This window comes from Lepidothrix coronata, unplaced genomic scaffold (assembly GCF_001604755.1).
Source record: "Lepidothrix coronata isolate B3197 unplaced genomic scaffold, Lepidothrix_coronata-1.0 Scaffold124, whole genome shotgun sequence".
NCBI lineage: Eukaryota > Metazoa > Chordata > Aves > Passeriformes > Pipridae > Lepidothrix > Lepidothrix coronata.
In genome coordinates, this window is record NW_016690304.1 from 3,209,654 (window position 1) to 3,234,998 (window position 25,345).

The 25,345-nt window shown below is 38.3% G+C and overlaps 1 protein-coding gene across 11 annotated transcripts in view; it reads left to right on the forward strand.

The window, feature by feature from the left end:
* Positions 1-25,345, forward strand: part of CTNNA3 (catenin alpha 3) — a 438,877-nt gene that overhangs the window by 335,919 nt on the left and 77,613 nt on the right. For all 11 annotated transcript variants that reach the window (XM_017826101.1, XM_017826103.1, XM_017826104.1 and 8 more), the window contains 2 exons: positions 399-599; positions 22,056-22,207. In XM_017826101.1, coding sequence (XP_017681590.1) covers positions 399-599; positions 22,056-22,207 — 353 coding nt within the window. The remainder of the gene's footprint in view (positions 1-398; positions 600-22,055; positions 22,208-25,345) is intronic.

The window sequence follows — 25,345 nt, forward strand, 5'->3', positions numbered from 1 at the left end:
AGACTCATTGCTTTATGGAAACTGTTGTCACAGTGGCTTAAGAGGGTTTCAACAATAAGGTAGCAGCCTTAATACTTAGACATTTTCCTTCATTCTGCAAATATTCACTTCATATGTAAGGGTTTGTGGTTCTCCTATCTTTGTAACACTTTCTGCCCCACTGTATTCTTGTTGCTGTTGCTTATAGGAGAGTATTTCTGCACCTTTGAACGCTAGGAATCAATAAATTGTTGTAAGAATTTCAAGGAAGCTCAGTGGAGGTTTCTTACTGTAGGTTTTTCACTGAGTTGTGTTGGCCTTTCAGTGGGGGAATTCAAAACCACAGCCAGCTCTGTGTCTAAACGGTGTGTGATCGTGGGAGAGGTGCCACCCTGAGAGCAGTGTTGTTCTGTTTGCAGAAAGCCACATTCTCGAGGATGTGAACAAGTGCATCATTGCCTTGAGGGAGCAGGATGGGGATGGTTTGGATCGTGCCGCAGGTGCCATCCGAGGACGCGCTTCCAGAGTCGCTCACATTGTTTCGGGCGAGATGGACAATTACGAACCGGGGGCTTACACTGAAGGGGTGATGGCAAATGTTCAGGATCTCACCAAGAATGGTAAGTCTGATTTCTGCAGTTTTTACAGTGCTGTAACCTTTCCTTTATATGCCACACTTAAAGTGAATCCTGTGGTTCTCTGATGTGCTGCACTGTCTTGGCCTGAGGGAGGAGTAATCCAAACGACCTTACCTAACATACCTCTTAGATGGATCGCTGGAACTTTGTCTCCATCTACAGTGTGGAAAGATTCTGCTTGGGCAGGACCAGCTCGATTGACAGAGCCTCTAGTGTTGACTAGCCAGGTGGCCTTGGCTAAATTCTTGTCCCAATTTTTGTAAGTTCCCTCACCTAGTGCCTTTAGAGTTGTCTTCAACAGTCCATTACATCTTTCTACTTTTCCTGCAGTGGGTGCATGATATGGAATGTGATATACCCAGTCAAAGAACACCCAGCAAAAGCAGGTTTCATGGAACAGTGGAAGTGTGACCAAGTTCATTGGCAAGGTTCATACATGCTACTTCATACATGGTTAAAGCACACACAGAAAAAGCAAACTAAAAGAGAAAATCAATCATTGTAAAACCAAAACCAACAAAAAATTATCCACCTGGAACAGAGAAGAGAGTGAACTCTCTAATCTGCACCTTTTTATATATTGTGTTATGGAAAGGAATGATATGGAATACTTCCGTAGATTCCTGACCCCGTTGCTAAAGGAAGGCTTGATAATCCAAGAAACCAACTCACTACATTCACTAACAATTCACTCTGTGGTCTCTACTCTCCTGTCAGCATCTTGTTCAATCCAGTGATGCCATTCAATTCAAACCTAATTTTTGATTTTTTTTTTTTTTTCTAACTGCGTGGTCTGCTTAAGGTTGTTTAAATTATGGAAGACTTTTCCTGGAGTTGTCAATGCAAGTAACAATGTTCGGAGACTTGTAACTAATGAAGCAGCAGATTTTCACTTTGTTGCAGTGGCCTCACAGACTTGTTCTCAGCAGATGAAAGGCAAACTCAGATAAAGAGAAGCAAGTGCATGACTTGTGTCTACTTCCACTTTAAAGACTATTGGGCAGTGGTCAGATATCCCAGAATATCTTCATTTCTGCTAAACAAATTTGAAACTACCTGAAATGGTTTGTAGTCTCCATTTACTTTTTCATAATATTAAAAAAGTGGGTATCATATCTTGGAAAATGCCTATGCTGGCCACAGGGGTGTAACTGTATTGTACTATAGATAGTTCCTGTTATTTACGTAAATGAATCTTTGGCCTTTCATAGTGTATGCTTACTAATAATAATAAAAAGAAATTACCTGTGGAGCTCCCAAGACTTCCATGTTTTCAGTAGTTTCAGTGGCTGGGCAGTTAAACTGCTCTTAAAAAAGTCTGTACCTCCCTGAAATATAGAATTTAGCTTCATGAACTCAGAAGTCTAAATCCTAGCTCTCTCAGTCTAAGCAAATGTCTGGTACCTTACATTTGACTGACATTTGCTTTATTTTACCTCCACAAAAGACAGAAATGTTGTTTGAGCTCTTTCTTAATAAGTTCAGATATGTCCAGGGCAGAAGTGTCTTCACGTGAACAAGAGTAAACTGACATTGCAGGGAAGTGGCTAAAGGGACAGAACAGTGAGAAGAGTTTCAAATAGACTTGCCTGTTTCTATTTTCTAATATTTTGGGGAGAAAATCTGAACATTTTCACCATTACATTAATTTTTCATGACTTCTGGAAGTACTCTGACAACTACCGAGGGAAGCAGCGTAGAAAAGCATAGTTTTGATTATCTTGTAAAAGCTGAGCCCATCTTCCTTGAAACCAATAGTGTTTCAAGACATTAGGAGTTGACACTGACTTCTGTTCTGTTGCCTTGCTTCAACAGTAATATATATAATGTACCTAAACCTGTCTGTCTACATAAGACAGGGAGACATAAAACTGGTTTTGGTTGGAATGCTTGCCTATGTCAAGGGACATCAAGCGTGTGACATCTCAAATGACTTTGCAGTACTTCAAACCTAAGAATCCACTGTCTTTATGTTGTTCAATAGGAGCAGAAAAAACAAACGTATACCTTTCATTTTCACCTGTGTTTATATGATCTGGAATGAATAGACAGCAAGTCAGGTGAGGGCTTTTTGGTTTTGATGGCCTTATTTCATTGGTTTGCTGTAACTTTTTCAGCTGACAGGTAAAATGCAGGTAGGTTGCAGCCCTGAGGTGTAACCTCAGCCATTCTGTCACAGCTGAGTCTTTCATGTGCCAGATGATTGCAAGGTGACACTTCACCAGGACAGAGCTGTGCCATCACCTCCTCAGTGAGCTTACATAAGTAACCTGGGGCAGTGAAGTGCATCCTTCATGCCTAGTAAAAAGGTGAAGTGTTACTGAAGAGAAATTATTGCAGGCAGAGTATAGAATTACTGAAAACGAAATTACAGACTAGTAGCAGACACGGAAATAGCAGAGAAATAAAAACAAAAATGAAAGAGAGAATGGGAGCAGAAATAAGAAGGATGCAAATTGGAGGTAACAGGAAAGAGAATGTGCATAAAGAGGAGAAGGTACATTTACTGTTTGTTAAAACAAAGACCGAGGTTAAATTGTAGAACATATGTTGAGGTAATTTATAAGAAAAGAAAGAGCTTTAATTCTCTGCATTGCAGTATGAAAGAAAAGAGCATAAGAACACTGAATCTGTCTCTTCAGATGGATGGCATCAGACATATTTGAGATAAAGTGAGCTATTCAACAGTAATATCATAATACTGCTGTACCATAAGTATTTAAAGCTGGAGCTTAATTTCCTAGTTGTATAGTCCTGTTTACATATGAGCTGTTAGCAGCCAAATGGATCTCTACAGCACCATACAATGGAGTGTGTGCTTTCTCAGGCTTATTTATGCTGTTCCTCCATTTTACCCCTTCCCTTTCCCTGAACAAGAAGACAGACCCCAAGCCAACTAACAACAAGGCTCTGCAAAAGCACCGTTTAAGGTGTGGAGTTGAGCTTTTAGAAGCTGGATAATACCAGAAGTGAAGTTGAGTTTGCAGCCTTCATTTTCCTTGATTTGCATTCTGTGCACATGACATGCATTATGACATTGTGGTTATGTGATCACACAGTTATGTTACAAACCAGCTGCTTTATTCAGGTCACTGGATGGACCTACTTTAGATGTATGCTGGGGTCACATTTTAGAGGAGGAGGCTGGTGTCCACAGGCTAAATTTGGAAAGTAATGAGGCAGAAGACTGCAGGAAGAGAATATATGATCTCATAATAAGGATAGTTATGGATGGACTTGATGATCTTGGTCTTTTTAAACCTAAATGATTCTCTGATTCTGCAGTTCATTGGCACTGCCCAGGTCTGTACAGAGTTCCTGCATGGTGCTGAGTTCGTGAGGCTACAGCTCATTGTGGGGTGCAGGGGTGCCCCCAGCTCCTGCTCTGAGTGAGCACCACGCTGGCAGTGTCCTTGTTCTACAGCACCATGAGACTGGGACATACTCTGTCCCTTCTTGGTCTCAGGTTTTGGTGGGAAGAGGGAGTGGGTAGGAGAGAGAGTAGCAGAGCATTCCAGCCACATCCCTGGTCTAGGCATCTGGAAGTCAGCCTTGACAGTCATGCCTTGGAAATGTTGTTGCCCCAGGGTCTTGCCACGGGTGAGAGTGGAAGGCTTAGACAAAATTTATTAAACAAGCCCTGCCATTGAGTCCCAAGGTGCAGAAAGGATTCCTTTGTTTTCTAAACCCCTTCTCAGAGAGGAATCCAATCTTAGCCTTGGATTATGTCAATGGTTAAAATTTAAGGGATTACAGAGGTGTGATTGAACCACCTTTGTCCCACAGGTTTAAACGACTGGCAAAATGAGAATAATTATATAAAATGAATCATTTATTACTACAGATGACCAGACAAAAGGTCTTAATCACAATTATTTACTACACAATACAAAAGCTAAAACTACTAGTATAGTATAAGATAGGATAGTGTACTATATTGAAGCAAGTATAGAAACAATTTATTAAAGCTAGCAAAACAGAAAATAGAAAAGTAGAGATGTGATGTGACTCACCCAGACCAACGCTCGTGGAGAGATCTCTTTCTCTCAGCCTTGAGGACTGTCCTTGGAGAGCGTCCCCAGCCAAGGAAGGAATCTCCACACATACAGCCCAAGAGGGTTATGTTAGAAGAACCTGACTGCATGAGAGGGGACTGGACTTTTGTAGTATAAAGTCACATATTTACAGGCCAGCTATCAGCTTATCTGATTCCAAATCTGGTGAACCAGGATGGTTTTACTGAAACAACACCCTGGCACCAGCAGTTGATCTTGCATGACAGCTTGATAGAATGCATGAGGGCTTTGCATTGTATGGAGTCTCTGATTGGATTTTAGATCTTATCAGGGTGAGTCTGTCATGCCACAGGTCTGTATGAAACCTTTACTGACCACTGGAGAAAACAGTGTTCAGTCCTGTGGTCTGTATATAGTCTGTGAAGTCACTGGGTTTAAACCAGCATTTCCTATTTCATTTTACAAGTGCAAAGGTAGTGCAGCTTGAGGCTGTATTCTGGTCTGGTTAAGACTGTGAAAACATTAATACTGATACCTCGCTGCCATTCCTAATGTCTGACACTGTTGATTAGATTGAAATAGATTGTTGCATTTTGATGGGGTTGGTGTACTGCTGCATGACAGCAAAATGAAACCTTTAGAAACACTGTTTATAAAACCCTAAGGTATTTCCACTTAAAAACTGGAAGGGTAACCTTGTACTGTGTTTTTAAATGTCAGTTTACTCTGCTATTTTACTGCCTGCCAGAATCCACAGCGGTTGAATTTAAGTCAGCAATTTACATTATAGCAGGTATCTGTTGATATAAGTAAAATGCCTGTATTGTAAATTTGATCTGCAGTTGTGCTTTCATGCCAAAGTATAATGATATACATATAGGTGTAAACACACATATAAATCTTTAGTTATTGAGATCTAAAGATCTAGTAAAAAACAAGGAAAAGGGTGGAGACAAAGACTGTAAATATTTTAACTATCTCAAGGAACTAGTGGAAGTATCCTTCTCTGAATCACAAGTTTTGAGTCCGTGATTTTTTATTCCAGTAGTGCTGATGGAATTACAGCAAACCATTGTCCACAACTTCTTATGACTAGGATTATGAAATACCTTGTAATTCACATGGGGATAGATCTTAACTCTTAAGTTTAGGAATAGTAACAAAGTTCCATTTGGAACTAAAACTGAATTTGGCTGATCTCAAATTAAAGGTCAGCTGTAGGCATTTTTGTGAGATAGATACTGCTATGACACAAGTACTATTCTTGCTTCCTCGGAAGTACAGCTGAAGGTAGAGTTTAATCTCTGAGGCAGAATGGTGATGTCAAATGTGAAGTTTAACATGGAGCCTTGGCTCTGTGTGAGCTCTGCTCAGCAATAACAAAAGCATCCCTGAATTATCAACAGTGTTTCCAGTACAAAGCCAAAACAGCCCCATGCAAGCTGCTGTGGAAAAAAATTCTCTCTACCTCGGCCAAAACCAACACACATAATCTTAATTGTTTGGTACATCAAGGGGATACCAAGGGAATTTGTTATCCTGTGATCTCCTTGAGAGCTATGTAGGCCTGTTGCTTCTCAGGAAAGATTTCCCTCCAATTTCCAGCATTTATTCATGGCCAATTTGTACATTTTGTTACTGTGTTGATGTGAACAATTCTTTTGTCTCCACCCATGGATTAAAACCACTTGGCCCCAGTGGGCCAAAGACATAAAACTTTTAGACCTTCACTGGAGTGTTCAGTGATTTCCTTTAAAACCTTTACAAGGTTCAGTTATGTTTTTTGGCAGCATGTTTTAACATCATATTGTGTGCCAGTATGAATGAATTTATTTATTTACACTAATGAATTTATTTATTTGCTTATTTCTCAGTCCCAGGATTGCTATTTTGGCCACCTTCCAGTCTCTCCTCTCCCTTCCCAGCCCTTTCAATGTGATCAGTTGTATAGCCTCCAAATTAATACTGATCTACTACACCTGAAACTGAGCTTTCCTGTACAGTACTTTATTAAATGATTCTGTAGGGTGTATTAAATCTACTGCATTGCTTTTCTCTGGGAAAAGGTAATTTATCTTAGCAATAAAAAAGCAGCGATGTTATCTGATACGAGCTTCCTTCCATCTTGTGCTTTTTATTCAGCTTTTCCATTTTTGCATGCCTGTGTGCACAAGCTAATGACTGTATTTTCCTGGCTGCTTCACTTGCCTTTTCCAAATACAGTTTACAGCTTTGTCACAACAGCTTATGCAAAATTACTGACAGTCTCCTGTGTCCACTGCCTTGAGTCTTCCGCAGCAGGGATTGTCTGCTTTTGCAGCTCAAGAATGTCTTTCACCCAAAAGACACCCTCCAAAGAGGAAATGCAGGAGAGCTTTTTGGTCTGTTTTCTCCAGCCCACTCTGACCTTTGGTACTTATTTTGTTGTCTTTTGGCATTCCCAGAATGGGGAGAGAGGAGCACCTCCAGAGACTTCACTGACTTTTCCTAAGGTGCATCTCCAGATAGGATCCTTAGGATGAATTAGCTGTTGAAGCTTCTTACCTCTTGTAGTACTAAAGATGACAAATTTATTTTGAGTGATTTATTTGGGGGTAGCTAAAATAAAGTGCATACAAAAATTAGAAGCTTTTATTAATTTAGAAAGACAAGTGTTTTTAATGAAAAAATATTTTTCACCGCTCACTTTCAGAATGAGATTTAAAGATAATATTTGCTGTTTAGTATTCAGAGGTTTTTACCCTTGCTTGTGAAGCTCAAAGACCGCTAAAAGAGGACTGAGTCTTTTAACTTCAAAATATATTTAAAAAAAATAAAATCCCCAGAACATTTGAGAGAGGAACTGGAGAGAGGCTTACTATGCAAACTTATGGAAATGGTGAACTTGTGCAACTGGTGCACAACTCAGATAAGGAATAACTTCTAAGAAATTCTTTGACAGACAATTATTGTAGGAGCTAGGAGGAAAAAAAATGTTAGCCAAGAAAAATGCTGAGGGTGTCTGCATGACTGAGCCTAAAATATTTTTATTTCTATGATGATTTTAGGACTCTAAATTAAGCAATAACCCTTAATTCTTGTGGCTGCTACTCTATTACAGAGTCAACACCATCCATTTGGTTGAGTCTGCAGCTTTTTTCTCTGTAAGGCTCTGTTCTGATCCCTCTGTGAAATTCTGTTAAAAATGTTGGCTTTAAAACCGTGTTTTGCTTCTGATTTGAAGAACGTTCTAAAAAATAGGAGGAAATGCCAATATTTTTTTGTGTTCCAGGTAATCAGAAAATCACCCTGACCATAATAATTTTTTTTTCCTTTCCTCTACCTCAAAAATAGCTTTGCTTCACTGTAATTTCCATGTTGATTATAAACACTGTGTAGGTGTTAAAGATGGCTTTAACTACACATTTGCTTGCTTTAAAATGCTGTTGCACTTAGTGGTCATTTAAAGCACGGGGAAGAAGCTGCTCTTCAGTGCACTATTGCCACTACCTTGCTCGGTACCTGCTTCAGAGTGCCCAGCACACACTCGCCCTGTAGGGTAGTCCTTGGACACAGTCTCCAAGAACTTCCTTCTCAAGAGAAAAATCAATAGGAGCAGCATTTAAAAGCCGGAATTAACATGAAATAGATTTCTGTTTATGAAGGCAATAACTTTATTTTCACAGTGTTCACAATTCAGTTTTGGTACTTTTACAGCTGTTAGATCGTTTTCCTGAGTTAGGATTGTAAATACCCTTCTGTTACCTGCATGGGTTTGATACACATGGTCTTGCTCCAGCTCATTATATGGGGAGAGGGGGAGTCAGGGGACGGGTCTCTCAGTTTAAGTGGCGTTGGTGGAAGAAACCAAAAGAGGGAGGATGTGTGAATTCTGAATCTGGCTCCCATGATAACAGATTTGCCATGTTCATTGGTGAAGCCCAGTTTACCTGCACTTTGGAGCAGAGTACACTTGGGTAAGCCTTCCTTAAAGCAGGAACACCAATGAACATCAGTGTTGTCTTTGCTTTTTTTCCCTCCAGCCAGTTTTGTTTATTTGTTTTGCTGTTGGTTTTTTTTTCAGTAGAATTCTGTGTTCATTGTATGTGACATTTTGGGATAAATCTTCCCTCACTTGAGGCTACTTTAAGCAATGACTCATGACTTTCCAATGTCTGTATAACTTTCGTATGTTTTTCTCTTTTAGATCCTAAGAACCACTGTACTGGTCTTGTTCAGTAGAGTCCCTTCTTTAATCCTATAACAAGATCAGGGAACTACTGCTGCTCTTTATATTCTTAAGCTGAAGCAGACTCTCTAACTTGGACAGTTTTTATGTCTATGCTCATATCAAAACCATTACCTTCATTTCAGCTATGACTTTCTTGCCCAGGGTCTGAAGTGCCTTAACCTTTGTCATGTTATGGACATTTCATTTGCAATTCTGTAGTCTGCCTTTCACTTGAAGCTTTGTAACCTTTCCAGTTATTTTGAATGTATTTCCCAGAGCCTCTGCAGCACTGTTTCTTCCCCTTACTCTTTTCCTAAGGTTTTCCTTGTGGTCTTGTACCTACAAACCCTGATTCCATTGTTATTTTACATTTTCTGGGGGGGAGTTACAACAAACATGCTGTGCCTGTTGCATTTGTCCATGATTAACTTGCTGTGTCTCAGGCACCACTTTAATAATTATTTCCTTTGCCATCCCACATTCAAAGAATCCCGTTGTCTATTAGAACAGTGTAATGCATTGGAAAATACATTTTTCTTACAGAAGCTGAAGTTTTTATCTATTTTGTAAGTTCTTTGTAATAGGAACATTTTAGTTCTTAATGAGCACCTTTGGCTTCATCTGATGCTTCATGGAGACAGCTGGTCAGATATATCTGCCGTGTTTTTCCAAATGGAGACCAAAATATTTTGAATACTTTGGGATTTACCACTCTTCTAACCATTTGCTTTAGTTATATTTACGTATCAGAGCATGATCTGCCCCCTAAGCAGGATTGTGGGCTGAGTAGCTTTATTTCATAAATCATTAGTGCTTAAGAGTTGATTCTCTATTTCATGGTCTATGAGGATTTTTTGTTTAAATCTTCAATATTAACCCAGTCTCATTAAGGATTTCTTTAGATCTGAAAAATTGCAGTAACTCCTTGTTCTGCAGCTTTAGATCACTCTTAAGTTCTTCACAGAGATCATTTGTTGTTTTCTAACCTGAACTTAAAAAAGCACCTTTTACAATTTTCATTTTTGCATGGCATAGACTTTTGTTTTATAATAAAATTCATAACATGTCATATATTAATGATAAAATTATACAGTGTCCCCTCTCTCCCTCCAATAATATTTCCAACTACATACAGCTAACTCAACTCTGCTGAAGATTTTCATGGTGATTCCTTTCTGGCAACATGCCCCCAGCTCTTTGTGCTTCCCTCCTTAGTAACTACAAACTGTTAGACCTGGAAATGTTGCCATAGATCTTGATGTGGGGAGCATATGCATAATTCTGTAGGATTTATGTATGCCTCTGCATGTGTGTATGGATTATAAATCCGTTAGCATAGTAAAATTGATTCTTGCTGAAATCATAAATGATGGGCTTGTGGTCATTTTGTTCACCTCATGTCTCAGTAAGTCTGCCACTGCAGTATTTGGAGAGGTGGAATTGAATCCATTATATGACAAATAAATATTTCTGTAAACAGGGCTTCTCCTTACTTTCTGGGGACCTTATTCTGTTTTCTACCAGAATTCCACTGCTGGGCAAGGTCACCTCTGAAGCTCATTTTGTTTACTGTACACTCTGTTTTGTGTCACAGTTTTTGAGAACACCACGCTGTCTCCTCAGTTTACCCAGTGCTATTAAACAGCTGCGGCTAGAGTAATTTTGGAATAATTCAGCAGAAGATGTATAATTAATGCATCCATCGGAATTAGAGCATTTGTCATGGAATTTCGTGCAGGAATATACAGCTGTCTGTCACTCGCTCTCCTTTGCAATTGCTGTTAGGCATTAAAAATTAAAAGGCAGGTGGCTTCAGCCAGGAGATGAGAAGATCTGTACACCCTGGGTGTTGTGCAAATAAGTCATTGCAGAACTCTTCACCCTTCCCAAGCAATATGAAGTAGCAGCCATGCTTTGCTTAGGAAATACTCACACCTTGACACCTTGACAGCTGGGTTAGGCAATAAACTGCATGACAACCCTCCTAATCAACAGAAATGATCGGGGAAAAAACATGGATGTTTCAACAGCTGGTTTGGGGTTTGTTTGTTTGTTTGTTTTTCCTTACGAATCAATTTTATAATTTCTTTCCTGACCTGAAGCTTCAAATTAACATTCCTTGTACCAGGATATTAGTGTTTTCCCGGTAACTTTGTTTTTGGTGTGGAGGGAGGCTTAAAATAATTCCCCAAAACTGATTCCTTGGTTTGAAGTCAGAAGCGTTTAGTGAGTGATTCTAGAATATGGCTGCAAGGAATAGACCATTGTTTTTGAGATGCTTGTTTTTTAGGAAGGGTAGATTTTGGAGATGCAATGAAATTTCTGGCTTTGAAGACTTAACTAGACAAAACTGTGACTGGCCTGATGTCATGTTGGTCTTTTTTTTTAAGGAGGAGACCGATCCAGGTGATATACAAAAGTGCTTTTCAAATAATGTGTTTAGGATTTTTTTTTCCTTTTGTTAGACTACAGCTGCATTCATATTACTCATCTTTCCTGGGTAGTTAAATGTTTTAACATGTGCATTCATACTCTGCTGTAGCAATCTCAAATTCCTCGAGAAGAGTACTTTCTTTGTTTGATCTTAGAAATATGTGGTGTTGGTATTTGAAAACCCTTTTTAGTGTCAAAATGGTTGCATATACTTCATTCTGATTCTGCAGATTTCTCCAGAATGCTAATACAGGCTTCTTATATGAAGTATTGTGTATTAAATGGAGGTCAAGCATACCAACATTGCCAATGGATGCAATCAGTCTCTGTGATTTAGTCTCATGCATTTCCAGATAGGCAGAAAAGCATATTTAAAACCTCTTGGTACCCTGTTTTTCAAAGTGCCTGTTTACTCTTTGGTGTGCTCTTTTAAAACTATGTTGACTTCTTTTTTTCCAGAGAGCCAGTAGTAAAATTTTCAGCAGTGCTCCAGATTTCTTTTAAATAACAACACAGTCATCTTGTGTTTGCTTAATTTCTTCACTTGTCTTGCTTATATATTATTCTCTGAGACAAGTAAGGCAAATAAGTACCTGCACCTAAGAACACCTTCAGAGATGTATCCTAATGGTGTTAGAAGAAATATCAGTTCTATTCAGTATAGTTTTATTCAGTTTTTAATAATGTTAGTTTTATTCATTATAGTTTATTCAGTTTCTAACCATTGTTAGCTGATAACTGACTTCCTGAATCTTTAATAAAATCGGCTATTCTGTGTGTTGGAGAAAAGTTAATGTTTCTGCATTGCGGATTGGGAGGACTTATTCTTGTAGTTGGCCCTCATAAACTCTAAACCACAAGTAAAGAATAAAAAAAAAAATCTTCTAGAACCTTTTCAGCCTTTCTGTACTCCCTGCATAGAATTGAATTTAGCAGGGGCTGCAATGAACAATCACTTTCTTGTCTGTCAGCAGTCCACTGCAGTTGGAGTTCACCCTGACTGTATGTGCAGAACAGTCAGTACCTGTTATAATTAATCATTCTCACTCTTTCTCTGGGTTCTTGCACAGAACTTTCTTCACCTAAAGGACTTTTCCCTGCTGATAATACTAGTCTTAGCACTCGTATCTGTAAATGTTGCTAATTTAATTAGTCACTAGTTGATTAGAGGTTTCAGGTGAATACTGAAGAATGTTCTTTTTCATGTTGTTGGTAGCCAGTTGGGTAAGACAAGGTTCCTTTTATAGGGCAAAACATGTAATGCAGGATGCAGTTATGGTCAGGGTACTGAGTGCCAACAGCCCGTTCACGTTCTTGCTTCGAATCCTTAGAGAGAAGAACCTCTTGAGTTTTTGTCACCATGGCCACAGACAAGCTATCCAATGGTACTTCACTTCCTGCAACTAGCAGGTTTATTGCTCTCAAATGATTATATACTATAATTGAACATACTCATTAAATATACCAGCATCCCCTTATCACTCTTGGTTTAAAGCAATTTCAGGAATACTGTGTTCTAATAATGAAAGCTTGTGTGGTCTCCTTAAACAGCTTCAGCATTTAGAACCTAATTTCAAATCCACTGGAACTCCTGGAACAACTGCCACTCACTCTGCTGATGGTTGTACAGGTCCCCATTCTTTCTTACTGGGTGTTACTGGTGTTCATGGTCCTACGGGACAGGAGAGAGCAGGCAGGGGACCAGTGCACTGAGGGCTCCCAGCAAAGACAGGAAGCACACAGAGTTAGTCTCTGTCACAAGGCAGTGTTTTCTGAGTCATTTTGAGGCTTGCTATTAATTTCAAATTTGGACACAGTATTTTTCTGGCACCATTCAGAAAAATATCTTTTCTGCAGTTGACAGTGTTTACTGGTATTTCACTGTAACTAAGAACTTGAGGATTTTGGCTACCAAGCTGTGGTTGTCTTGTGCTTGCTTCCGATATGTCAGCAGTCTTCCATGAAATACAATTCTTCTTGATTAAATTATTTCACTTATTCCAAGTTACTATTATAGTAGATATAGAACTAAAATGTAGTGTGATCCTTTTCCCAAATACATTTTGCTAAAGGACATTTTGTCTTCTGTGCTTTTGTTGCTTGCTAACATGTATGTCAAAAATTATTCTGCCTAGGAAACGGTATTAATTTCTGATGTTTCCCAGTGGAATATGCAATTTTTTTTTGTCTTTGGGCCAAAAAAAGCTTGGAATCTTTTATCTTTTGCTGATTCAATTATGTTCAGGTTTTGTAAGTTGATGCTACACCCACTGGGAACCAGATTTATAAAAAAGGCAGTATTTCTAGTTATTTACAAAAATAACTGGCTGCATTTCAAAATTAAATGTTTAGATTGTTATCTACTGCTAGTGTTTCAAAGACCAACTAATATTCTGCCTGGCTGTGATATTGGGAAAATAGGGCTCAGTTACATGCTCTGAACTTCTGAAAGTGACTCAGCTGTTTTTTCCTTCTTTTCTAACTTACAGGATGACTGGAGTTAAATGAAATTTAGGCATTCCATTTTCCTGCTGCTTTGCTAAATCTGTTGCCCATCAGCCCCATGGCAGTTTTTGTTTCGTTTGCAGCCTCAGTTTTGTTGAGACTTTGAAACTTTATGTCACTTGGAATTTAAACATTATGGAAGTTCTCCCTGTAGTTCTATAATTCTTGGTCTCAAGGTTGGGGGCTTGGTGAGGCTTTTCTTTCTTGTTATCTCTTTCCTTGTGACTGATTGGTTTTGGATGAGATTTTTATTAAGATAACCAATTAGTTAGGCAAGACAACTGAATTATATCTAACCTTTCAGTATCATGCTTAAAATAATATGGAACAGCACGTAAATAAATTAATTTTATGCCAGTATTAGCACCGCAGGAATAAGTACCTCATGAGCAGCAGATCTGTAATGTGTGCACACATCTCTGGAGGTATCTGAATGGAACTATTTTCCTCAAGATGTTTCAGATCTGGAAACCTTTAAGAAAAAAAAAATCCAAGCTTTGCAAATTGAACTTAGCTTTTAATTTGGGAGTTTTAATGAGACCAAGAGTTCCTCAGCTGTGTGAGCCCTGTCTGCATGTGCCCTGCACAGTGCTGCTTGATGATACAGTGAAAAAGCTATTTCTCAAGATACAACTTGCCACAGTTGGACCCCACATGCTCAGAAACGTGCTACTGGAACATGTTCTAGCCCCAAAAGTTAGGTGTGCTCATGTTGTGTCAGGTTGTCTGCAAGCAGGCAAGGTGCAAAGAGGAGCCAGCATCTCTTGAGGTGTCTTTGAAGGCTCTCTTCCACAACCCTAATCATAGCCATTCATTTCCATTTTGTGGTGCACCATTTGTTTCCTCTGGTTAGGGTGGTAAATAGAGAGAGAAGTTTGAAGAATGGCATTGCTGCAGTTCTCTGTGTACCTGCAGATTCAACTTGCCTTTGCTTGTGAAACACTCACCACTTGAAAACCCACTTTTTCTGTCCCTATAGGATGGTCGCTTCATTTAATGCCAGTTTAAATAGCCGTGCCTTGTGGCCTACTGTGACAATGGCAACATTCAGATTTTGGTTTGATTCTTTAAGTTTAGCTTATAGTTATGAAATAATCGGAGTCTTTTAGCACAGTGATCAGTACAGCCTTAGGAAGAGCTTACAGAAAGACTTTGTAGGCAAACATGCTCATGTCTGCAGTGAACACTATTTTACTGCATAAACACAAGGTGTAATCCATATATCTGACATTAAGGAATGATCTTACAGCAGGTTTGTTTGTAAAAAAAAGTCCCTTTCCCAGAATGAATTGGCACACATTCCACTTGTGGATTCACTTCCAGGTAAGTCAGTATGTTCATGCAGCATAAGCTGTGTTTTGGGAAATATTATAGGATAAGAATATAACTGCACTTAAAAATACAGTAGTTTTACTGTGACTTCTCACTAAGCAGAACTCATAGATACTTAGAAATACTTAGTGACATATATTTAGTGTTTATCCATTGATTTTATTGTTGTAGGTAGCTTTCTCCAGTACTTCTACATGCTTAAGTTAGCCTTCAAATGAAAACAGTAACTTGCCACAATTCATTCACTCTAACAGTTTTTAATTGGAATTGAAATCAGATACTAAGTATTAAAACTCAGACTATCCTGACATAAAATCAGCAATAATAATCATTGAAAGAAGACTGTATCGCATTGATATTGTTTAATAATAGAATCAAGTGGTAGAAACAGGTTAATTCAGGAATTCTTAACATCCTTCCAGATGATTCTCCATTTCTGTGGACTGCTGATTCTCTTCCCACTGCTTTCAAATGGGTTTCATTTTTCATTTTTGCAGTTGCAAGTGATGAGACAAAGTGATTGTATTATCTTTCAAATATTTTTTTATCTTGTCTTTAGTGGATACCAGGGTGTGTATGTGTGTATATACAGTGTTCATGCAGTTGAATATAAAGTTACAGAGATGGAGTTGGAAATGGTGAAGTGTTACAGTCATAAAAAAATAAAATAAATTAAACCAGTCTTCAAAAATATGAGAGGGAAGGCGAAAAAGTAATTTTGCACTATTTTTTTTTTAACTGTGTTTACAGATAAAATGCTTATATGGAATGTGTCTGGTGTGTTTACACACAGTAAGTGAGTCCAGGCATTCCTGGGTGTTGAGGAAACCCCCACTGCAGTCATGGCAATGCTCCTGTACAAAACCTCAGCCAAAACTGGGTATTGCACACAGAGTAGAGTTTATTCCATGGTCCAGGGTGCCTGTTTCCAAAATGGGTAAATTAATGCAATGGTGAATTTATTGCATGCTGTGAATTCTGTTGTCTTGTCAGTACTTCTCTCCAAATCAGCCTTCATAAGTTTTCTATTTCAGTTCAAAACAGGTAATTCTTTTAGAATGCTCCTAAATGACTTTAAATATCTGCTAGATGAGCTTTTCAAAGGTGAGTCTTTTTAAAGACTGAAATAGTGTTACCTCAAAATATCCCTTTATATGCTTTGTCAAACGTTCTTACTGCTTCAAAGTTCATAGGAATTAGTAATAAACATAAAATTAACAGAAAAAATAATATAATAATACTCAGTGGCCTGATTGGTTTAAGTTTTTTGCTAATTCACACCATTCTCTAGCTTAATATAGCATAATGCTTACACAATACAACCAAGCAACTTTCACAGAGAAAGGGGTTTGGGGTGGTTTTAATTTTAGTTTTTATTAAACTCTCAGGATTTCTCTTCCCCATCTAAATTACTGAAAAGCTGTTCTCTGTTCAGATAGTCTCTCTTACATGTAATGAAGTCACTCCCCCCAGGAAGACCTCAATTTCCTCTTAATGTTTTTTTAATGGCATTTTCTGTGTCCTGTTCAGTACATTTGAATAATCCCAATCTGGCAGTGTTTGGTCAGCAGCCTGTAGGAACTGCCTCATGTGTTAGTGGTCTCCTCGTTCTTGCTGACTGAGCTTTGGGGTTTTTGTTTTTTTAGGTACAGACTTAGGTTATTTGCTAGTCTTAGCTTATATGTATCTATTGTATCATATGTAGCCGTATGACATTCTATTTTGTGCAGATGCCTCTAAATGAAGACCAGTGACTTTAGTTAGACTAAAGAAGGTCATGTTGTTCTGAACTGTGAACTGAGTTCAGGAGTAGGTCAGGAGTAGTGGATGTTTCCACAGCTCATAAATAGCAGGGAACTGATGAGATGAGACAGGCCCACATGGTCCACACTGTCTGCTAAGAAATGAGAGAAACGTTCTGAAGTTCTTCCCAAGTCTGTCCTAGGGGGAAATGTCATTTTCATCTGAGATCTCGTGGTCAGTCTGTCCTTGAGCATGGCAGCAAAGTGCATTAGGTAGAAGACTTCAGAAAAGGAGGATTATGTAAATTATTTAAATTATCTTTCTTCTCTTTTGAATGCTGTGACCTGCCTCTGATAAATACCTCATACAGGGGACCCTCAAATCCAAACCCAAAAAAGATCCCATTAAGTCACCACTGGCATCTTGACCCCTGATGTTTAATTGCAGGCACTGCCTTAATTCCCAGGTGCAGTGTTACAGGTATTTGCCAGGCTGTGCAGGGACTGTGGGGAGAGTCCAGAGGGGAAAAGTCCCCCATTGGGAAAGTCTAGGGATTCCAAAATCACAAGCAATCCCCTGTACATTACAGAGTAACAGCAGCTTTGTGTACATCTGAACTGTCTTGGGGCAGATGAAAATAACTCTGTTTTCCAGGTAGGAAGTTGAATCACTGTCATGGGTGTGTTTAAATGAGAAATAAATTAGGACCTTCTCTAACTTAAATGCAGCAATTTACTGGATTGCCATTCATTAATAATACACACTGCCAATAATTAGATCTCACTCATTATCAGTCTTTTCTCGTATTCAGGGCAGTTAACTCTTAAAAACCTTACCCCTATTAGCTGGGAAGATCCAATACCACAAAAGTGCTCTTGTGTATCCGGCATAGCTTACACAGAAATACAAATGTAAACATATCCATATAAATGAATATTCTGTACATTCATATATAGCTTGATAATTCTCTAAATGCTTTTTTTTTATAGATATGTACATGCTCAGCTGTGTGCTTGTTGGTTATGCCACCAATCTGACAGCCTTGCACGTTGCCAAATGCCCATACACAGTTGCAGTATGCATGTGTCTGAGTTAGAGAAGCAGATACTAATTACATCTGGCTTTTACTATGAAACTTCTTTTTTTCGTGTGTGTGTGTGTGTGTGTGTGTGTGTGTGCATCAGGCCTCTGCCTTGGCTACTTTGTGTTGTATTACACTTTCATTATGCAAAAACTTCCACAAGGATAATTTATAGATCTTTATGCTCTGAATAGTCAGGGTGGGGAGTGGGCACAATGAGCAATCCTGAGATCCTTCCTGTGCTGGTTTAAAGGTAAACCGGCAGGGGAAGTGAACCCAACTCAAAAGAGAGATTAGAAGTCAGAATAACAATTTAATAAAATAATACAATAAGTATGATTATACAGACAAACAACTGGTTTTAACCAACGAAACCCAAATGTCCCCAGAGGTGACATAGGACCAAATAGCCTTATTTTCAGTAACTGAGTATAAGAATGATGAAAAATATGCAATCCGTGTTTCATTTTTTATGAAGGTGATTCTTGTTTTTTTTCCCTTTGTCAAACAGATAAAACAGGTTTTTTGTTGTTGTTTTTTTCCCCCCTTTTCCCCCCTATAAAAACCATAAATATTTTGAATTAAAAGGAAGTCACTATTTTCTCATCAGTTCTAGGAGGTCTGTTAAGGTGTGTTCTTTTTATTAAAACATTCTTTAGGTGATTGTTGCACACACGTGGACTGTTTAGTTGTGGAGACTTCCTTTTTCAGTATCAAGCTGTCTTGGTGGCTGCTGAAGTGATATTAATCAGTTAACCTAATGAAAAAGTGCAAGCACAGTGGCTTCTGCTCTCACCTGTTGTCAGTGGCCTTCTGCAAAGCTGGGAATCTGCTTCCCTGATCAGTTTGTTATTAAAAATAACAGGCACAGAGTTGCTAATTGGAATAAAGCGATTAGTGAAGTTTAATTCTCTGTGTTGCCTGATGTGATAGTGGCATCCAGATGTAGCCTGTGAGTTAAAGGCTGGGCCCTGACTGCTGTTAAACGAGGGACAGGATTCATTAGTTGGTTCTGATTGGAGATGACAAAATTGAGCAAAAAATATTAGAGAACTAAGAAGGCATGGCCTACAAGGAAAGGTGGGTAGTATTATTTAAGAAAAGAGAGGAATTAGGGAATACATGATGAATTTTAAAATAAACAAACTCCATTTCAAGAAGAGCACAGAGTGTGTTTTTGGTAGCGTGAAATCTGTAGATTAGTTTGGGGACTTTGAACATTATGATTATGAACAGTATTGGTGTTTTCCAAGATGTCCTCCTTTCTACATCTCACCCCTCAGGGGAGGCAAAATTACAGATGTTCATATTGAAATTTGCCCTTCATTTGTTGTTGAGGGAGAAACAAAATAGAAAAAAAATAAAACATCCAATAAAACAATAATAACAACAACAACAACAACAAAAAGGCAAAAATTCCCCACAAAAATTTAAAAACAAATTATGTTTTCTTCAAGATATTTTAATATTAAAATCACAAAAATATAATAATACTTCTTAATTGTCTAGCAGTTGATATTTTTCATTTTATGTACAACTTGTGTAATTATTCTTTGCTTTTGAAAGACTGAAAAAATAAATCTCTTCCACCTGTTATCACTCATATCCACTTCTACACTATATTTAGTCTGCATAGAAAAACAAAGCAGAGTACAGCAAATGCACATTATTAATGTAATTCTAGTCCACTTAATGCAGTATTTCAGAGGGATGCCTGAACCATCTGAGGTTTATGAAATAAGGGGTTTTTTTATGCCAGTGATCCATGGATAATAACTCACATATGTGTTTTTACTTCCCTTTTTTTTTTTTTTTTTTTTTTTTTTTTTTTTTTTTTTTCCCCGAGTCATTTTGTTGGGAACTCAAAACTTAGATAAATCACAGTCAAGGAGTCCTGGATTTGGGAGAATTATCAGGGAAAATGACCAAGAAATAAGAGCTGGTGGATAACCTTATACTAGCCCAAGCATATTTTTACGCTTCATTAGCAGATTGGTGTGTATGTATTTTAAAATTACAGCTTAATCTTGTTTTAATTGTCTGTCTAAAAGTGATTTGATGAAAAGCAACCATCTCAAATCAAGGGAAGGCACTGAGATGATATTTCTGCAACCAAGTGCAGCCTGTGTTTTAGTGCTGACTCTGCCAGTAGCATATGAGCTATAGGGTACATATTTGCATTTAATTCTTTTTCGTAAGTGATGTATTTATTCAGACAAACAAATACACTGTGATAATGAGTTTGGCCTCAGGAGGAACTGTAAAAAGGCCATTAATAAGCATATGGAATATGGATCGAGTGCAGGATGCAGCCTGAATAGCTAACTGACTATACCAGTGGAAATCCTGAATTCCTGGGAACTTCTCATGTTCTCCTTTGTGTATTTTTACAACAGATATGAAGATACAAATAACTTTTTGTAGATGTATGAGGTGACTGTTTAGTTCGAAACCTCCACACTTGCAATTATTTTGATAGTCTGTTGGTCAGGATCTTTGCTTAACAGAAAAAAATGTCCTGAAACGGTGTGTTTGTTTCCGTGATTTTTTTCCCCCCAAAAGCACTAAATAAATAGGCACTTGCTCTCCTTCATTATTCCTTCATTTGGTTGCTAATGAAAAATGTACCATGTCTTTTTTCGGTACCATTTAAGAAATCTTTCCATTGACCTTTTCGGAAGGCAAGATAATTCAAGTGATAATCTGAAGAGGGAAGCATTGATTTTTAAAGACCCTGTTTTTCAAATCAAATGGCAGCTACTTGTCTCACACTTGTGGGGACCTATTCTGCAGAAGAAAGTGAACCTTCCTACTACCACTGAATTAACTGAAGTTTGTTATTTCTGAGAACTGGCACGTCAAGTATCTTTTCTCCACTCCAGGGACAAACAGCCGAGACCAAAGACAGTGAAGTTACTGTAATTTAAGAATTAATTTAAATGTTTCCAAGGGTTATGTGGGTTTCTCCATTAGAATTAGGGATTGAAGAATTAGAATTAGGGATTGGGGCATCTTTCCTAATACTTAAAGTATATGTTGCCAGTTTTCTAATTTAGAAATCCATTTGTCTTCAGCTGAAGCTTTGTCTGCATGCAAATTTATTATGTACTTCAAAATTTGCCTGAAATGTTGCACACTTATGGTATTAATAGTGTTGCTTTCGTGTGGTATGAATTTGTGAATTACACAGTGTGTAATTGTGGAGTAAGGGATGGAACACATATTATAGTTGTATTTGAAACCAAGGCATTGCCTGAAAATAGCTTTAGCACCACGAGGTACCTCCGTTATTCATATTGAATGTTACAGACATTCAGTTTGATCCTTTTACTTTCGATTTCTTCTCTGTCTTCAGACTTCAATTGACAGGAAATAAGTTGCTGCAAATGAGTTTGATCTGTGCTTGTTTGAGGTCCTTCTGTGTGTGATGGATTTTCTATCTGCATTCTTTTTGCACTCTCTGTTGGGTTTCCTTTGCTTCAAATTGATGGGAAGGACCAAGGCAGATACAGTTGTATGGGGTCACTATGCAGAGTAAGGCCATGGAGCATCAGAAGGAAATTCCCAGGACATTCTGGGTAAAGCACAGGTTAATATCCAACTGGCTCAAAATAAACTGTTTGTGTGATTCAATCAAACAAGGTAAACTGCCTTGGTAAATTCAGGTTACAATCATGGGACTTCTTAATTTGAAGAATAAGCATCAATCTTTTGGTGGTTATGTCTCCATTAAGACTGAAAGCAGATTCTGAACTGGCAGAAGTTCCAAATTAAAGCCAAGTTATTCATCCTGATTCTTTGGGTAGAATTACTATTGAAATTACCAACACATTTTTACAACTGCTTCCCCAGCTCCCATTTTAAAACTTCTTTCTTCTTTGTAGTAGTGTATAATCATCCAGAGCTTGTGTGCTCACCATGGGAACTTTTATCACTGTGATAAAAATTACAAATGGGTTCCCACTTTAAAGTAATCGTGCTATTACTATAATGTTTTTTAAAAATAAGGTTTTAATCAATGTGATGTGATTTGCCAGAAAGAAAAAAAATTTTATGTTCTATCTTTTTTGTGCTCACTGAACTTTGATTTTGTTGTTTTTTGTTTTTTTTTTTAACAGTGATTCCAGAGTTTATTAGTCAAGTAAATATTGCATTAGAGAGCTTAAGTAAAAACACAGTCCATCTGTTTGATGATAACCGGTTTGTGGACATTTCTAAGAAGGTGTATGATGCGATTCACAACATCAGGTGCTCAGTCATGATGATTCGGGTGAGTTTTTAATTTGTTCTTTTAGTATTGATTTCTGAGACAGTTCAGGACATCAGGGCATTCTGATGTCCTGAGAGAATTTAGAGAGGAGAATTCAGAACTGTGTATGTGATCAGTGCCCCTAAGCTCATATCCAGGTTGAACTGATCTGGGAAATTTGGATTACCCTGAAACACACATGATTGTAACTCTAGAAGTGTAGAATTGCATTGAGTACAAAACCAGAATGTTGCATAAAAATGTCTTTTGTTCTTTAAAAGTAATTAGTTATGTTTGGTTGATAAAAATCTTCATTCTCTTCATTAATTATCAACTTGCAGCTACAAACCCAAATCTGCAGTTCTCCAGCTTTAACCTGTGGAACGTAGGAACTTGAGAGTATATTCAGGTGATTCTGATAATCCCTTCTTGGAGTTTTTTCAGCTTCCCATCACATGACTTCACAGCCTGATTTCTGTCAGTCTTACACAATTACAATCACTGCACTTACCCTGGTGTTTTTCCTGCAGTCTGAGAAAGTGCTTCAGAACCGCTTAGTTTTAAAATCTGAAACAGAATTTTGTCAGGCGCAGAATTTCTCCCAAACATCTTCAGTTCATAAATTCCACTTCAAGTGATAAAAAACCTGAGCTGTAATATATGGAGGTTCGGCAATTTTGTTTTTAAATGAAATTAAGCGTTAATAAAAATATAAATAGACTTTTTTCAGAGGAGGTTTGTCTTCTGCCTTGACTTTTCAGTTGAGAACAAAGTTATTACTCATTTCTTTTCCTTTAAATCTGAAAACTTTCCAGGCTGGCATGACCAGCAGGTTATGGGAGGTGGGCCTGCCCCTCTACTCCACTTTGGTGAGAGCCCACGTGCAGTGCTGCATCCAGCTCTGGGGTCCTCAGCACAGGAGAGACATGGACCTGTTGGACGAGTCCAGAGGAGGGCCACAAAAAAGATCCGAGGGATGGAGCACCTCTCCTGTGAGAAAAGGCTGAGGGAGAGTTGGGGTTCTGATGTGAAAAATATTAGTCTTAACATATTGTGCAAGTTGAAATGTTTCACTAGGAATTTCGATGTGCAAAATGATTAAAATGTGTCACCTTTATTGCAGTTGTCAATTAGGAAATTGTTTATATACTAAGGAAAGATCCTGAAACATCCAACATCTTGCCCATACTGGTAAAAGTTTATGTGAACTGGATTTACATGGCAAAACAAACCAGAGTGAGGCTTATCCTCTGATTAGTTCCTGTTTCGGTGAACGTAGGCTAAGAGGATGTCTGATTTTTTTTCTAGATAGTTAAACTTCATTTAATGCCTGCACTGCTCATCCCACCTTCCCTTAGTGAATCAGGGACTCCTGCTTTTTTTTTTATGATTGCAGAGTTGCTTCTGTCTGTTCCTCAGTGAGATCTGAATCTTCTGTATGTTCAGTCTTCTTGGGCTTGACCTCCAGCTGATTGTCAGCTGATTCCTTTATGGATTTTTTAATTTTTGGGAAATTGGGAAATGCACTGAGGAGCATGACAAAGCTTCAGTCAGCTTCTATGAAGACGCAGGCACAACTCTGCAGGAAACTGTATTTTCTTAGTCCTTTGTGATGTGTGTGTGAAGGGTAACTCGGAAAAGGATATTGTATCCCCTGTACTTCTTTCTGAAGCATGAGGGTTAAATAGTGAGCTCTGAAGAAACTGTAGATAGTCACAGTGCCCAGTGCACATGCACTGTGTGAATGCAGAGTGCATTCCTAAAATCATGAGTTCATTGCGCACCAAAATGGACACTATTGATATGAAGATTTCTGTCAGTACCATCTTGTGCTTCTGCTTTGCGAGTCCTGACAAAAGCTCAGGAGGTTAAAAAAAAAAGAAAAATCATTAAAAGGGACATGTGCAGCTTTGTGCTTAATGAATACCATTATTCAGGCACAGTCATGAGAGGGTTTTTTTGAGGTTTGGTGAAATGTTAGCCGGTTCCTCCACCACCCCTTAGAGGCACTGACTGCCAGTGCAGAGAAAGTGTGGAGGAAACCCTGGCATTTGTTTTCTGAGTGAGGATGTATTTGCATTCCTAATTAGATACCTTCCAGACAATGCCAGTTTCCTTTCAGTGCTTGTAAGAAGCTTTAGTAAGTCTGATGGTTATTCAGACATACTCTGTTGGCACAGCAGCCAAGGTGAGGAAGTAGAAGTGTTCTGTGGCCAACTTACGGGGGCTCGCAGGTGGTGCCAGAGAACAACGGGTCGCTGATTACAGGGGATTACAAAGCTGAATCAGGATAAGAAATTGTTGATCAAAATACAATTGAGAAATGTAAATGAACCAAGGGCACTCATTCACGGGGCGGGGGGCAATTTTTCAACATCAAAGTAAAAGCAGAAACTCTCTAGATCAGTTGCTCAGGAAGCATTTCAAGCATGTAATTACGCAGAGAGAATGTTTTTAAAAATAGAGTTCCTAACTGTAAAATGCTGCCCAATACTGGTGTTAATGCAGATTATCAGCTATGCATTGCTATGTTCAAGCTTAACCATAGGTACATAAAACATTCATTTTGGTCCTGCAGGTATAATGTGAGTAACACTTGAGAGCAGCTAAATGGTGGAGGGTGTGTTGTACTGCTGAGCTGTAATAGGAATGCCTCTGGAACTGCACGATGCTTCCCTTAAGATGTTTTTTATTATTTCACTAGCAAGGATTACTTAATTCAAGGGTAGCTTTTGTTTTGAAACCACTGGATAGGTGATCCAGGGCATATCCACATTCCTCAGTCATTTTTTGACTCATTAGACATCTGATTTTTGTTAGATTATAGAGACTTTGTCAGCTTGATTTTGCACAGGAACATTTGGACTCTGTCTGGATAGCATTTTAGTCAGGATATTGATGTTATGGACATAGATTAAGATAGTTAGTACTATTAAGGACAAGAATTCTGCCATGTAAAATATATAGCAAAGTCAAAGGAAACAGGTTGACAGTTTTTGAGGCAATACGTACTTAATGCTGCATAATTAAAGTTTAATCCTAGAATGTCTTAAAGAAAAAAAAGAGCTTCTGTATGAAGTTGTTTTTAGTTGAAGAATATGAGACAGCTGGATTGTAGTAACAGCTAGTAATATCCCATTAGGATATTAAACACAGTGG